Genomic DNA, 16,087 nt, shown 5'->3' with positions numbered 1-16,087 from the left:
TTCAAATACATGTGAATTTCTTTGGGACAATACAAAAAAGACAAGCCTTTCTCAAGACAGTTGATCGCCCTCTACCAAAAAACTAACTTCATACAGAGACAAACCAACGTCAGCTAGCGTGTGAATGGAATCCCCTAAACAGTGCACAATCTGCACAACTGTACCAGACAACCCTGTCTGTAAAAAGGAACCTAGGAAGTCCCAATCCCCTACCCAGCTCCCTGAGGGATCCTCCTTGGAGCTCACCAGGCGTGCCATTGCTGCCAGTACTGGGGAGCCCTGGAAGTGGGGGTGGCCCTGGAACTGTAGCTGCAGTGGCCAGGGGAGGCCCATCTGGAGTGGCGGTGTCCTTGGGCCCAGCAAGGGGTGGGTCATCGAGAGCGGAGATGGCTGACGATATACTTTCCTGCAGATCACGATTCTTGGCCACAGAGTCCTCCTCGTCCGAGGAGAAGGAAGGCAGCGTCTCCAGGTTCCGCTTGAGTTCCTCATCCAGGCGCTTGCAGGGGGAGGGGCAGCCCAGGCCTAGCCCCTCGTTCTCTGCGGCCTCCAGCGCGCCCCCCAGGCCGAAGGCGCCTGTGGGTGGTGGGTGGGGAAGGGTGGGCGCAGCCGGGGGCTGAGGCTGCAGGCTGCGAGCTGGCACAGGGGGTGGCACACTCTTGGGGGGGCTGAGTGGGGGAGTCAGGCCAGCCTGGTAGAGAGGCGGGTGGCGTTTGCCAGACTTTAGAAAGTCCAGAAAGGAGGCCATGAAGCCCGACTTCATCTCAGGTTGCTTCTCCTCCACCTCCTTGATCTTGGCCTCAATCTTCTCCCGTGTGAGGCTGGAGTCCAGGCTGTTGTGGTCAGTGCCCGACACGGCATCACCCGATGCGGCGCCCAGGCCCTCGCTCGCCTTGGGTACAGACAGCTTGATCTAGATGTGGGGGTGGTGGGGAGTCAGGGCCCTCCCCCAGACCTAGGAGTTTAGGCTGTAAAGCCCTCTTCCTTGTAAAGACTCAGCAGTTCAGATCCCAGCCTCCTGCCTCAGATCCTGGTACCCGAGACCCCACCCTTCCTCATTCAGACTCAAGAGCCCAGGTCCCCCATCCCTTTTAGCACCCTGTTATTCCTCACCTTCAGCGGCTTCAGGGGCTCCAGCCGATTGCCCCCTGCCTCCTCGGCCTTCCTGCCTCGACCACGACCCCTTCCCCGGGGTTTCTTGGCCCCATCAGTGGGCGTGGAAGCGGAGGTGGGCCCCACTGTAGTAGGGACTTCTAGCGGGCGGATGCGGGGCCTCCCCCGGGGTCGCGGTGGGCCATCACGCTTGGCCTTAGTGGGCTTTCGGCCTCGTCGCCTAGGGCCATCAGGACCGGGGTTGGGCGGGCAGAAATCAATGTCACCCAGCGGAGAGAGGGCTGGACGGGAGCGACAACTGGAGACCAGATCGGGCAGGCGGCGGGGGTTGAGACGGATGTCGGCGGGCACATCAGCCTTGTCCTCATCAGCCTCGAACTCATACTCCTGGGCATAGAGCTTCTTGGGGGTCTGGAAGGGTGGGTCCCGACGCCGCAGCAGGTGGAAGGAAGAAGTCTTCAGTAGCTTCTTTGGCTTGGTTGAGCAGAAGATAGGCGAGGTCAAGCCACCCTTAGGCTCGGAGGTGGGTGGTGGGGGTGGTGGAGGAGGCGGGGGTTGTGGGGCAGCCTGGTGCGGCCCACTCTGGATCAAGCCCAAAGGCTCGGCGTTAACAGTCGAGGGCAGCTCTGGAGGTTTGTCTAGGCCCAGGCCCGGCGTCTCGGGCCCACCCCCGGTACCCCGACTTGGACAATAGGGCCCGTAGGGATCATAGGCTGGGGGGCCCTGTGGTGGTCCGGTACCCGCCTTAGGGTCACCCTCGTCCTCGGGCGCTCCAGGCTTGCCATAGTCGTCAGCAGCCCCGCCGCCAAACATCTCCTCCATGGTGGGGAAGAAACTGCGTTCCTCGTCTTGGAGCAAGGAGTCGGGGAAGCAAATGGAGGTGAGCGGCACAAAGCGGGGGGCCTTGGGGCCTTGTGGGCTGGGGCTGCGGTAAGCGCCCGCTGGGTCCTTCCCCTCAGCACTGGAGGGGCCCACACCCGTGTCACCGGGCCCTGGGGGCAGTGGCTCCAAGGCCCCGAGCAGTTCTTGCATGGTGCCTGGGGGCTCCAGACTCTCCTCAGGGCGTAGACGGGGGCTGGGGGCCGAGGGTTCCAAGCCATGGCTGCGGAGGTGGGCCTCGAGCTGCAGGGGAATGGGTGGCGGTGGCGGGGGTGGCGGCGGCTGAGGGGCTCCATCCCTGGATGCTGGCTCAAGGAGGTGAACGCCAACTTTGGGGGCACCAGGAGAGGGGCTGGGGGCATGGCTGAGGACTGAGGGCAGCAGTTGGGGGGGAGGTGGAGGAAGCACCAGTGGGAGGTCTGGACCCCCAGCTTCCAGGAGGAGACCATGGGGTGGGGGCTGGGAGGCCTGGGCCGAGGGAGGAGGTGGTGGTGGGCTCTTTTGTAGAAAGGCTCCTAGCTCCTTGGCACCGGCCCCATAGTGGACCACAGAGGTGGCCAAGCCCTCAGGGGTCTCGCCACCCCGTTCCGGCCCTTTCTTCTTCTCCTTCAGCCTACCCAGGCCCAGCTCCAAGGCTGCTGCCGCCCCCTCATCAAGGCTGGCACTGGTACGGATGACACTCTGTAAGTGGTACCGCTGGGGGTCCTCCTTGGCCAGCTCGTAGGGTGTGCCTGGTGGCCCCCCAGCCCCACCACCTCCCCCAAGTCCCTTGGAAGCATCAGCTGCCCCATCCTCGCCCACCAAGCCGTCTGCCCCTGAGGTCCGTGGGGGACTAGGCGCCTGTAGGAGGTGCTGGATGAGAAACTCCTCATCTTCCGTGCGTTCAGCAGGCGGCCCACCAGGTCCCGCCAGCAGCTCTGAGCCATCACCCTTGCCCTTGTAGCCACCGGCTCCAGCTGCGTAACTGCCAGCTCCAGGGGGCGCCAAGAAAGGGGCCGAGGCCAGAACTGAGCTCAGGTACTTGCCGGGGGCCCCTGGAGATGCGACGCCAGGTGGGCGGCCAGTGGCAGGTGGTGACTGCAATGGGCGGATGATGTGGGATGGGCTGGCCTCCCCACCGCCACCCAGGGAGCTGGGACCCCAGCCACCTCCGTGGCCCGAGAGGGCTGGTGAGTGGCCCGTGCTATAACTCAGCGAGGGGCTGGCAGTGGGAAGCCCTTGGGAGTGGGCGGCTGGCCCTGGATATGGCTCACCCTGCACCCCATAGAGCTGCCCCTGTAGCTGATCTGGAGAATAGCTCTGACATGTGGCCAGGCCAGGTGGCGGGGGACCTCCAGGGGGTTGCGGGGGGCCCCCGGAGTAGCTGGGGCCTTTGCTCAAGTCCTGTGCCTGCCCTCCTCCAAACCCTTGACCATAAGCCTGTGGTCCCAGAAGCCCTTGTGGTTGACCAGGGGAGTAGGCCTGGCCCCCTGCCCCACCAGCCCCAGAGGCCTTCCCAGAGGCATAGGCGGCGGCTGGACCCCCCAGACTCTGACACTTGGGCGTGGCAGTTGACCGGGGCGGTGGAGGTCTAGTACCGGCCCCCGCAGCTGCTCCATAACCACCTTTGCCTGTCTTGTACCCTGGCGATTGGATGATGGGGCGGTAACCCCCACTGCCACCCCCTGCTCCACCACCCCCGGCTGCCTCAGGACCAGTGGCCCGTCCCGAAGCCCCAGCAGTGGCTCCGCTGGGCCCCGCTTTGCTGGGCTCCCCGGCCCCCGGGGAGGGCTCCCCACCACCTAGAGGGCTGCAGGCCAGACTGGCCCGGTGGCCCATGGAAGGGTAGCTGCCTCCACAGCTCAGGTAATGCTGGAGGGCATGGGCTGGTGGTGGGGGCGGTGGGGGTTGGGCGCTGGCAGGCCGCTGGTAGTGCTTGATAACGGTGTCCTGTCGGGGTAGGGCCCGCTCGGAGGGCGGCGGGCCTGGGGCAGCACCCGAGAAGTTGTAGAGTTGTGGGGAGGATTGCTCAGCAGCGGCAGCGGCAGCAGAAGAAGAAGCCAGCAAGTTGAACTGAGTTGGAAGGTGACGGGGAGGTGGGGGTGGGTCTGGGGGGCCAGGACGGTAAGGGGGGGTCTGGGCTGGGCCGAGACCGGCAGGCCCCAAGACGCTGCCCCCCGCCAAGCGCTCGAAGCCTAGTGAGGAAGGCACGGTGGGTGCCTGCGAGGACTTCAGGTGCAGCACATCATGAGGAGACAGAAGCCCATTTGCGGGGGGACTGAACGGGGGGTCCTGGAGGCTAAGGGACGAGGGCACTGGGAAGGGACGGCTGCCAAAAGAGGCTGGGTGCTGGTAGGCCGACAGGGCAGAGGAGGATGGAAAGGTGCTGGAACCTGGCAGGGCGCCCGAGATGAAGAGCTCCGTGGGGCCTGGCGTGTGCATGGCTGGGGAGGAAACCGTAGGTCAGAGTAGACCACAAGCCAATTCCACCCTGGCCCTTCTTGGCCGGCACAAGGCTTACCTGTTTGCCAGGATGGACTGCGGAACTGGGAAAGGAGAGAAGAGGCGGAGGGGCCAGGCTGGGGGCCCCGAGACTCCAGGGCCGAGATGAGATTCATGACGGAGGCGTCGGGCCCAGCTGAGCCTGCGTGGTGAAGGCCAGTGTCGAAAAGTCCAGAGAGGCCTGGCCAAGGACACAGTGGGACAGGCAGTCAGGTGGGAAGTTGGGGAGGGTCCAGGAGAAATAGAAGAGGAAATAGTCAAAGAACAGAAAGTAGGCAGGGCCAGGAAGTGAAATGGGGAAAGGTGAGAGAGTTAAAGAAAGGGTGAAAAGAAGGGCAGGGAATGCAAAGGAAAGAGGAGTCTGAAGAGGAAGATTCTGACGTAAAGGGGAGAGGATTAAAAAGACATTGTCATCAGCAAACTCAGGAAAGAGGATAAAGTGTTTGGGATGTTTAAGCAAGCAAAGGCACTCAGAAGAACTTGTAAAAGGTTGAGTCAAGATGTGAAAATGCAAGAGAAAAATATGGAGGGGAAAAAAAGGGAAATCAGGGTCAAGTTGGCCAACCTGGTCTCACAGCTGGTACACGGAGGAAGGAGAGGTTAAGAGTAACAGAAACAGTAAGAGTACAACCGAAAGAATAGAAAGACAGTGAGCAAATCTACCAAAAAGGGGGCAGGTAGTGGAGCCTACCAGGAAGAAAGGGAATCAGGAAGACAGCATTCAGGGAACCAAAGAAGCCAAGAGGCAGGGAAACTGGGAGGGAAGGGATTGGGGTGAGCTGAAAGGAGTCAGAAGAACTTGGAAGGGAAGGTGGGATGGGGGGGGAGGTGAGACAGGACCAATTGGAGCAGGTGGGGCGGGGTCAGAGACAGGGGCGGACAAATCCAACCTGAAATTAACCAGCTTCAGAGGCAGCCAATCAGAGGAGAGACAGCAGGGGGCGGGGGGAAGACACAGGACATAACCAATCCGGAAGGGTGTAACTTTAAGCATCCAACCAGTTGCCTCAGAGGGCGGGCCAGCCCACGCGGGGCGGGCCAGGGGCCGTACCTGCGGGGTGGTGGTTGGTGGCATAGCTTTGCAGTGGGTGGGGGGCCGCGTAGGCCTGGCGGTGTAAGATGTCCGTCTCGGGGTGCGAGGTCCTGGAGCTGCCATAGACCAAGCTGGGGCAGGGGAAGAAGGGAGATGTCAGGGTGTCCTCGCAAGCCCTGCTGAGAAGTGCGCTCAGGAAATCCCCAAAGGGCTGGGGAAGGAAGCTTCCAGCTGACGGGGGTTATCCCAGGGAATCTTGGGCCTTTTAGGGGCAGGGACAAGGGAACTGGGTCTCCAACTAAAGAACCACAGAAATGGCCCCCACTCCTGAGCCCCAGTAGATCTAGCCAGGCCACAGTTTCACGTTTACAAACACAGAATGCCCAGGGATGGAATAAACACCAGGAGATAAGATTCGGAGAAAGTACCTTGAGTTTAAATAAGAAAGGCGTGGACCTCTGTGGGCTTGATGCTTCCAGCCTCCCACCGCCCCCTAGGCCCTGGGATCAGCCCCAGAGGTGCACATGAATGCCCCTCTCATTTGCAGACACTTGGGGACACTTAGGCCCTGAGGGCAAACCGAGTCGGAGGTGGGAGGAGACTGTCCCCCAAACCAGGGTGGGAAGGAGGGAGAGAAAAGACAGCAGGGGAAAATAGCAGACACATGTGCAGCAAACATGCACACCTTTCATCCCCCTGGGGTTCAGGTTCAAATGCTTGGACCTAGGCAAAGCAAAGCATGGTGCAAAAGTGGATCCATCCAATCCACCCGTGAGGAAGGAAAAATACCTAGCGAGGAGCCCCACATGGAAAATACTGACACACGTGGGGTCATACCCAACCATGCTGGGAAGCTCCGGGATGTGTGTGGGGGTGGGCTGGGGCAAGGGAAGGGTAAGGGCGATACAAATAAACAGCGGGAAAGGGGTAGATTCACAAGTGACCAGGCCACCAGCCACGCACGCACAGGACCCACGCTCAGACGTACACACAAACACACACACCAGGGAAACAGCCGACTCTTCCCCAATCCTTTGACCAATCCGTGTACCAGACTCAGGAGGTCGAACACTCCACACCCTGCCTTTGGGGGTCGGGGAACTAAAAGGGGCGTGTCCCGGATACCAGACTCCCCCCTTAGGCACACACCGAACCCCAGTTTAGAAAGGGGGCGGGGCCCTGTGCCCACTCTGAGCGCGGAATTTCTTGGGGGTGGGGGTGGGCTGAGAGTGGCGCGGCCTCGAGCAATCACTGAACAATAGGACCCAGGAGGGGGCGTGCGCCCCCCAGGTCTGCGTTCTAATTCTCTTCCTTCCCACCTTTGCAAGAGAGCAGGGGCTGGGGTGCAGAGGGGGAGGGGAAAGCAAGTCCGGAATCCAAGGATGGGGGGAAGTCCAGGCCTTGCGTGGCCAGTCCCTCCCACCTTTCCAAGGCCTTCCCATACCCAAATTGTTTTGCACCCCCTTTTCCCCCCTGAGCTCCCCCCCCCCCCCCGCGCCCTTTGCATGCCCGAGGTGGCGGCTGCGGAGTTTGCAATTTGCAAACTGGTGCGGCCGGCGTTGTTGCAAACCAAGGCCGCTCCCATGCAAGCCGGAGGGTAGTTTGCGATGCACGCGTCGCCGGGCGGGCCGGGTCCGGCCTGGCTGGGCCCCCACCCCTTGGCCCCTTCCTCCAGGCCAACCCGACTCCTTACCTAGCTTTCGCTGACCTCTCGTAACTCCATCCCGCCCCGGCGCCGAGCGGGTCCCCGAAGCCGGCGCTGGGGTAGTTCCTGTCCATGAATTGGCCGCGGTGGAAATTGGGGGGAGGGGGAGGGAGGGAGGGAGGGAGGGGGCGCGCGCGCGCTCTCCTCCGCCGCCGCTCCCTCCGCTGCTTTTTTTTTTTTCTTCTCTCTCTCTCTCTCTCTCTCTTTTTCTTTGCAGCCGCCGAAGGCCCGGGAAGGCCCCGGGCGGGGGAGGGAGGGGACAGGGGCGGAGGGGCGGGCGAGGGAGGGGGTGCAGCCGCCGAGCCAAGGAGGGGGGAAGGGGGGTTCCCCCTGGAGGAGGGAAAGGGGGGAGGAGGGACCCCGCTGTCTCCGCCTTTGCCCGGGCGCTTGCAAGAGAGAAGGGGGGGCGCACGCTCGGGAGGGGGCGTCCCGGGCGGCCCCGGGGTGGGTGCGGGTGCTGGGTGCTCGCTCTCTCGCCGCCACCGCCGCCGCCTCCTCCTCCTCTGCGCTCACGGAGCAGCCATCTTTGCACAAGGCGGCTGGGGGAGGGGGGAGGGGAAAGGGGGGCGGGCGGCGGGGTGTCTGGCTGCGCTCCGCTTCCTCCCACAATCCCGTGCAAATGCAAAAAAAAAAAAAGAGAGCGAGCGAGCGAAGAGCGCGCAAGGAGAGCCTGGGGGTGTAGGGCGCAGCGTTTGTGCAGAAAGCCTTCTCTGCCGCGCGCAGACGCTCCCGGGAACACGATTCAGTTTCTCCAATTTTTTTATTATTATTTTTTGCATTGTTTCAGCTTTTGGGGGGGTCTTTATTTATGGAAACAGCTCAAATCTGTCCCCCCAAATGCAATGCTAGTCGGCCCCAAACGACCATGCTTGCAAGTTATTCCCCCTTCCATATTTCTTTCCCTGGGTTACGAAGCGCCCTTGTGTGCGCGCGGGGAGCGCACGAAGACACGCGTGTGCATACTCGGGGCTCTACATGTGCGTGGTCCGTGACACAGGAGGACGACAGCTGGGTCACTTCTGCACACACACACCGTCTGCAGAACCGGTCCGTTCGTCTGGGTCCGAGTTCCCACGCACGCGTTCCTTCCCCATGGGCAGGGCTGGTGTGGACTCTGGGTCAGAAGATCGTGGGGGCCCGCGAGGGGCCAGGATGCGTGAACCCGTTGGCTCGAGCCAACCGTGTGTCCAGTCGTGGCGGAAACTCGTGTGCCAGGGTAGGCCTCGGCCGGAAGACCCTTACTCCCACGCCCACCATCGCAGCTCTGAAGTCTAAGAGGCCCGGAGGCTTCCGGATTCCGGAGCGAATCGCGCAGTTCGGGTACCCGAGGCTTTGAAATAGCTCTTCACTGAGGGGGCCTCCTGAGGCTGCGAGGGGAGGGGAACAAGGAAGAGTCAAAGACCTGGCTGTTTTCGCCCCCACCACACACCCAAGACCACGCTGACCTAGGCGTCTCAACCAATCCCGGGACCCTCTGGGCACAAGTCCCAGCCTCCTATAATGCTCCACACCCACGACGCTGGGCCCCGCCCCTACACAGTGGCATCGGCCCCGCCCCCGGGCTCCAAGCCCTGCCCCAGACAACAAACCCAAGGTTTCTAGTCATGTCCCCGGGCCCACGCCCCACCTCCCACACAGTCCTCCCCTCTGCGCTCCGCCCCCCAGACGGAAGCCCCGCCCAATACCTGGTGTAAGGGGGTGGAGGTGCGTCGTGCACCCCAGAGGCCTCCAGAGCCTGCTCATAGGTTGGGAGGCCTGGGGGTGGCGGCAAGGGTGTTGGTGGGCCCAGAGAGCTCGGGGGGTCCAGGGGACTGATAAGGTCAGTCCTGGGGAAGGAGAAAATGTGCTGTTAGGAAAGTCCCAGGGCGGAGACTTGAGAGGGGAAGAGGATAAGAGGATGTAAGAGACAGGCTGTGCAGGTGACAGGGGGTCAGAGGCAGAAGAGACCAGAGAAAAGGAGGGTCACCTTCAACCCAGCTGCTCAAAATCACAGGCAGGCTCTCACACACAGACATGCACCAGGTCCCAGTGGAGTAATGGAGAAAAACACCACAGACAGACAGACACAGAAACAGATGGAAAAATCAGCAGACATAAAGAGACCCCCAACACAACCAGAAATCGTCTGAATCTCCCAGATCTCTACTCTTACTCCTCCTCAAACCCCCCAGTACCACACATTATCACCACATAAAACTACATATCACAAAACAGCAAAACCAAACATCTGCCATCTTGTCACCCCCAGCTCCTGTGATCCTCCCATGTGAGCAGAGTAGAACTGCTCCATAGGGTTTTTACAGCTCTGATCGTCAGACCTTTCTTCCTTTGGGTGGGTTCCAGCTACCAACTGTTCCATTGTTAAGTGCCTTTGAGTCACTTCCAACTCATAGCGACACTATATAGGGTTTCTGAGGAGCAGCTGGTGGGTTTGAACCACCGACCTTGCAGTCCAGCACATTATGCTGCAGTGCCACACCAGGACTCCAAGCTTTCAGTGAGTAATTGAGTCTTTCACCATTCGCACCACCCAAGAATTCCTTACATGCCACAGACACACATAAATACACACCAGACTGCCCAGTAACAGAATCACCCACATATGACAGAATGATCATACCAGACCCATTGCTGTCAAGTTGGTTCCGACTCACAGCAACCCTCTGGGACACAGTAGAACTACTCCACAGGGTTTCCAAGGCTGTAAATCTTTACAGAAGCACACTGCCACAGCCTTGTCCTACGGAGCAGATGGTGAGCTCGAACCACTGACCTTTTAGTTAGCAGCAAGTGCTTAACTACTGAGCCATAGATACAAATAAAACCAAAAAACCCCTGTGCCATCAAATCAATTCCAACTCATGGCATTCCCCTGTATTAAGACTAGAACTGCTTCATAGAGTTTTCTTGACTGTGATCTTTATGAAAAGGCATTACCAGGTCCTTCCACGGTGCTGCTGAATGGGTTCAAACTGCCAAACTTTTGGCTACTGTTATTATTGTTAAGCGTTCTGGCTCATTTGTTGTTGTTAAGTGCCATCCCATCAACCTTGTGGTTATCCTACAGCACCACACCAGGACATTTGCACATCACCTAGGAATCTAGGTGTCATGAAGTTCATTACAGCTTAAAGGGATTCAATAGGACAGAGTAGGACTGCCCTATAGCACAATAGGGCACTTTAACTATTAAGTCATCAGGGATTCTTGTGATAGACAATTACACATGAATGTGTACTAAAAAGTGTCCTCAAGTCATCTCTGACCCATAGTGACACTGTATAGGGTTTCCGAGGAGCAACTTGAACTGCCAACCTTGCAGTTCAAACGGCTTTACAGTCTGATGCATTAGCCCACAGCGCCACACCAGGACTCCAAAAAGGCCAGTAGCAAATGCTTTTTAAGCTCTTAATTGTTTATGTGAGGCTGAGGATACACTCCACTGCTGTCGAGTTGGTTCTGTCTGACTCATAGTGACCCGGTAGGACAGAGTAGAACTGTCCCCCATAGGGTTTCCAAGGCTGTAAATCTTTATGGAAGCAGACTGCCATATCTTTCTTCCAAGAAGTGGCTGATGGGTTTAAAACACCAACTTTTTGGTTAGCAAGTAGCCCAATGTTTAACTCACTGTACCACCAGAACTCCTTACTGATGATACAACATATCCCATGCAATATCTGGACTATACTTACACAAAAAAACAAATGCATTCATTGTATATCTGATATGGGCAGATAAACAGATATGGGCAGATAAACAGCCTACTCACACAACTTCAGTGACAAAAAGACAGTCTGCAGATCCCACAAAGGACACAAGCAAGCTTACAGACTCACAGTCCATACATTTGTCCCCTCAGATCTTTCATCAGTGCACACCAAATCCTCCAACCCTTAGCTCATTCTTCCCTCCAAGGCTCGCCCCATACTCCATTCCCACCCTGTCTTCCCCGAAGCCCTCTTACTCTTGGGGACTAGCTGGCTGGCCTCGACCCCGTCGGTAGTGCAGATACCAAAAGGCTCCCAGACCAGCTAGTACGATGAGCAGTATGCCGGACGTCAGCCCCACAGCCAGACCTGCGATGTCCACTCGTCCACGACCTGGGGAAGGATGGGGATACACTGCCTCAGGGGTTCCCACACACCCCAAAGTCCAGTATCCTTGCCCTTTGTCCTCAGAATGGGGTCTGAAGCCAGGGAGAGCTTGGGCCACTTCCTGGCTATGAGACCTCAGGCAACTCATTCCATTAACACCTCTGAGCCTCAGCTTCCTATGCTGTAAAATGGGAACTATGGCTGTAAAATGCCATGCCAATTTTGAGAATTCAATTATATCAAATCATAAAAGGGCTGTGATAGCGTCACAGGGTGCAGGGAGGGACACTAGAAAATACAGTAAGTGTAGCTCCAGACAACAGAGACCCAGGGCAGAAATCAGAGACTACAGCCTCACAACCTAGGAAAGTTTCTACACTGAAGACTTGGGGAGGTTGAATTTTGACAGATTCCGTTAGATGGGAACCTCAGATAAACAAAGAATAATTTTTAGTGTAAATACATATCATGCAAGATTTGGGATATACTTATACACTAAAGCAAAATTATTGTTTATGTAAAGTTCAAACTCAGTGGGTTGTCCTATATAGGCATAGCCTCATTTTATTGTGCTCTGCTTTATTGTGCTTATCAGAGATTTTTTTACTTTTTTTTTTAATCAATGGAAGACTTGTGGCAATCTTGCATCAAGCAAGTCGGTGGCTACCATTTTTCCAACTGCTTGTGCTTACTTTGTGTCTCTGTGTTCCATTTTGATCATCATCACAAGATTTCAAACGTACCCATCTTGCTATGGCATACTTCATAGACTCTAGTCTCATTTCAACATCACTTCTCTGTGGACTTGGAAAGTAAAACATGCGTTCGATTCACTTGATGGCGACATTTGCTTGAATGTGGTAGTCTGGAATCGAACCCATAATATCTCCAAGAACTGGCTGTTGTTTATATCTGGCTACCTTGCTCATGCTGGAAGGGAGCCCCCATTTTGCCAAACAGGCATTTGAGGAACAAGGCTTCAATTTTCATGAGTGACCACTTATAAGAGCTACAATTGGTCTCTCCATTTGCAGAAGAGAGAAGAGAGATGGAATTGAAGATGCTTGGAATCAGTTAGTGCAATGGCACATGTGAAAACCCGTCTCCACGATTTTGAGACCAGAACTAGACAGTGTCCAGTTACTACTACCAACTGTTCTGAATAGAGTGTGACAAAATATGACACAAAACTCAAAAATTAAAGAGAAGACCAGGGTTACTGGTCAGAAAGAGACTGGAGGAAACCAAGATACTGGCCCTAGATCACACTTCAGGTCTGGAATGGAACTCACCCCTCATGGTCCAATTTTCAACCAAGTGGTCAATAGGTATACAGGGGGGACAACACTAGTAGGACATGATCACCATGGAATGGTCATCATTCAAGATCAAAAGGACAACATTTACCTAAGGCCAAAGTTCAGAAGGGTTGGGAAAGGAGGGTGGAATGGAAAGAGAAACCACCTGAGGGAGTGGCTAGCTCTTGTTACATTGTAATCAGTGAGCTGAAACAAAGTGATTGATTTGCTGGATGTAACACTGATGGTCTGCTCTGAAAACCCTCGCTCAATTCGCAACCACAAGTTTCAACAACAAAAGAAACAGAGTAGAACATAGAGACATGCTTCTGAATTTCTCAGTCGGGAGGAAGAAGCTCAATAGTAGTGGTGGTTGGTGCTAGGTTTTCTGGAGTTGACTCATAGCGACCCAGGGTGACAGAGGAAAACTCCCCCATAGGGTTTCCTCGGCTGGAATCTTTATGGATAAGGAGCTTTAGTGGCACAGTGGTTAAGCTCTCTGCTGCTCACCAAAATGTCGGTGCTTCAAACCCAAAAGTGGCCCCACAGAAGAAATCCATGGAAGTCTGCTTCTGTAAACAGGGCCATTTATGGTAGTAGTTCTGTCCTACAGGGTCACTAGGAGTCTGACTTGATTTGACAGAATAGGCCTGGGTTTTTTCGGTTTCATCTTTAGCAGGTCTTTGCTCCTACAGATCAGCTGGGTAGACTTGAACCGCCAACCTTTGGTTAGCAGCTGAGTGCTTAACTGGAATATTCCTAGGGCTCCTTGGAAGAACTTGTTGTTGTGTGCCAGAGTCAGCTCCAACCTTGTATAGGGTTTTCAAGGATTGGCTGGTGGGTTTGACCTTTCAGTTCAAATGGACCCTGTGGTCCAGTGCTTAACATACAGCGCCATACCAGGACTCCTTGGAAGTTGTTGTTACGTGCCATTGAGTCGGTTCTGACTCATAGCGACCCTGTATAGGGTTTCCAAAGAGCAGCTGGTAAGCTTGAACCGCCAGCCTGGTGGTTCCAACCAACCTTGCGGTTCAGTGCTTTATCCTACAGCGCTATACCAGGTCTTCCAAAAGAACAGAAAGCTCACAAAACCCTGTTTCTGAGGTGTAACACCCTTAGCCTTCCAAAGCCTCATTTATAAGAAGAGAGGGGCAACGAGGGGACTTGGAGCTTTGGGAGGACTTATTAGGGCTGGAGAGACTTTCCTTATCCTAGGTGTTGTTGTTATTGTGAAGTGCCGTCGAGTCGATTCTGACCCAGAGCGATGCTGTATAGGGTTTCCAAGGAGCAGCTGGTGAGCTTGAACCACCGACCTTGCAGTTCAAACGACTTTGCAGTCTGACGCATTAGCCCACAGCGCCACACTACCCTAGGTAGGAGTTCTTTTTTTCCTCAAGCGGGAGACCCCAGACTTTGCTAAGTCCCCTTTAGTAAAAGTTACCCCCAAGAAAGCAAGTCTTTTCAATTCTGACAAGCATCAGGTAGAATCAAGGAGCAACTCAGCTCGCTAGGCTGGTAGCCCAGGCAGTAACGCCCCTAGCAACCAAGCACCAATGGGAGGACTGCAGCCCAGAACTAGGCCTGTTGCTAAGGTGCATCCACCCCTAGCAACCAGGCCACAAGGGGGTGGGGCGTCTGGTGCCCAGAGGGGGAGTCTTCTAGTGGGCAGGAGGCTTTGGGTCTTTGGGCCTGGCTAGGCATGGTTGCTAGGGAGAAGACCGTCTTAGCAACCAGGCTGAAGCTGGGATGGGGCTGTGGGGGAGGGGAAGCCAGCCAGGTACTTCCCCAGACTGGCCTGACCAGACCCCCTGTTGCTAGGTAGCAGCCCCCCTTAGCAACAAAGCAGCAGCCATGATGGGGCCTCAGAACTCAGAGTGGGGGGGGTAGGTCAGGTAAGGATGGCCAGCCTGTTGCTAGGGAGCAGCCCTGCTTAGCAACCAAGCTGCCTAAGGGGCTGGGCCTCTGGACTCCAAAGAGTGGACCAGAAGGGGCCCTATGACCGTCACCCTCCCTCACTTGACCACACTTCCCCCTTGCAGGGACACTTCCGAATAAGGTGTGATGGGTTCTCCAGGAGGAAGTTCCCAACCACCTTTGGGAACTCAGGGAGCATGGACTGGGGGGTGCAGATGATTTTCAGACTTCGCTTGGGGTGGGGTTGTCCAGAAGGGGTGGCTTTACCTGAACAGAACTAGGAGCTTTACCTTCCACTCACCTCCTTTGCCATTGTAGATATAGGTTTCCCAAAAGCGCTCCTGGAAGGGGAGAGAGCGTGTCAACTGGAGATGCACACAGCGCACCCGCGCCCAATTTCTAAGACCCCAGGGAGCTGGGAGTTGAGGGATGAGACTATGTCTTCTGGAGAGGATGCACAGCCTCAGACCCAAGGTCTCAGGGGGCTCCAGGCCCTCACCCACCGTCTGGGTGTTGTCCTCAAAGACCTCCCTCGCCTCCTCCCAGGAGCACCGCTCCTCCTGGCACTCCCGCTCCAGGTTCCCGGGGGTCAGCAACTCCAGGTCCCAGTGGTTGGCGCGTGGAATCCGGTGGCGGCTGCCCAGGAAGTTCTGGGCCTTTGGGGAGTCCAGGAAGACTTCTGGAGCTAAAGGATAGAAGGAACAGAGAGATGGAGGGTCCTTAAGTCTGGAGACACAGATGAATCTGTCCAGAAGGGGATGGAAAATTATGGGATCCTGGGGGAGAGACTGGGAGACCTGGACTCCAGGGTGTGAAGGAGAAGGGGGCCAGGATGGCAAAGAGCAGAAGCAGACTGGGGTCCTGGATCAGGAGGAGGCAGTGGTCAGTGCCTGGACACCCAACTCTTACCCCAAACACTTACCTTGGTTTTGATCTCCACTGGGAGAGGTGTCCAGACAGGTGGTCAGTCCCAGGTATAACAGCAGCAGAGAGGGGTAGCCCCTCATATTTTGTGGACACCTGGAAAGAGGTGTGATACAACTGACAAGTTCCTCAATCCTTTAGGACTAAAGCAATTTCCCCACAACTGGACCAGAATCTGTGATTCAGGAATTACCATAGCAATAGCAGATCCTTCTGTAGCCACTTTCTGTGCTAGGCACTATTCTAGGCAGTTTACCCAGATAAACTCATTTTACTTTGCACAAGACTCCTATTATTATGCCCATTTTATAGACTAGAAAACAGAGGCCTGGGAAGCAAAGAACTTGTCCAAGTTCACACAGTTTGCAAATACAAAAGTCAGGATTTGAGTGAGGACAATATGCCTAAAAAAAGAGTTGGTCTTTTTTCCCCACCGTGGCTCCAGCACCCAGCAAGGGTTTAGCACTTAAACGTGATGGGAACCCTTCCCGCCTGACGATCTCCATTTATGGGTCCGCCCTTCTCTGACAGAGATCACTGCCACATCCACCCACAGAGGTCAGACTCCAGGAGAGACAAAAACAGGAACTTATATGAATGTTCTTGGGTAGTGGGGGGGGGGGGGGAGGAGATGAAGAGCACAGGT

At 56.3% G+C, this 16,087-nt stretch overlaps 2 protein-coding genes across 2 annotated transcripts in view; both read right to left on the bottom strand.

Moving 5' to 3' along the window:
- Positions 1-7,285, bottom strand: part of PRR12 (proline rich 12) — a 40,847-nt gene extending 33,562 nt beyond the window's left edge. The window contains exons 1-5 of the mRNA XM_006868202.1: positions 7,200-7,285; positions 5,525-5,637; positions 4,493-4,654; positions 1,114-4,415; positions 247-913 (exon numbers count right to left, since the gene is read on the bottom strand). Of these exons, the coding sequence (XP_006868264.1) occupies positions 247-913; positions 1,114-4,415; positions 4,493-4,654; positions 5,525-5,637; positions 7,200-7,285 (4,330 nt within the window). The remainder of the gene's footprint in view (positions 1-246; positions 914-1,113; positions 4,416-4,492; positions 4,655-5,524; positions 5,638-7,199) is intronic.
- Positions 7,286-8,556: 1,271 nt separating this feature from the next.
- On the bottom strand, positions 8,557-15,524 carry PRRG2 (proline rich Gla (G-carboxyglutamic acid) 2). Its single transcript, XM_006868412.1, has 6 exons — positions 15,440-15,524; positions 15,021-15,202; positions 14,819-14,858; positions 11,176-11,311; positions 8,897-9,037; positions 8,557-8,578 (listed from the first exon to the last, which is right to left on the bottom strand). Exons 1-6 carry the CDS (start codon positions 15,522-15,524, stop codon positions 8,557-8,559), a joined length of 606 nt encoding a protein of 201 aa, XP_006868474.1.
- Between the last annotated feature and the right edge of the window lie 563 nt (positions 15,525-16,087).

The sequence above is a fragment of the Chrysochloris asiatica genome, unplaced genomic scaffold, assembly GCF_000296735.1.
Source record: "Chrysochloris asiatica unplaced genomic scaffold, ChrAsi1.0 scaffold00116, whole genome shotgun sequence".
NCBI lineage: Eukaryota > Metazoa > Chordata > Mammalia > Afrosoricida > Chrysochloridae > Chrysochloris > Chrysochloris asiatica.
This window is presented reverse-complemented; position numbering and strand designations above follow the sequence as displayed.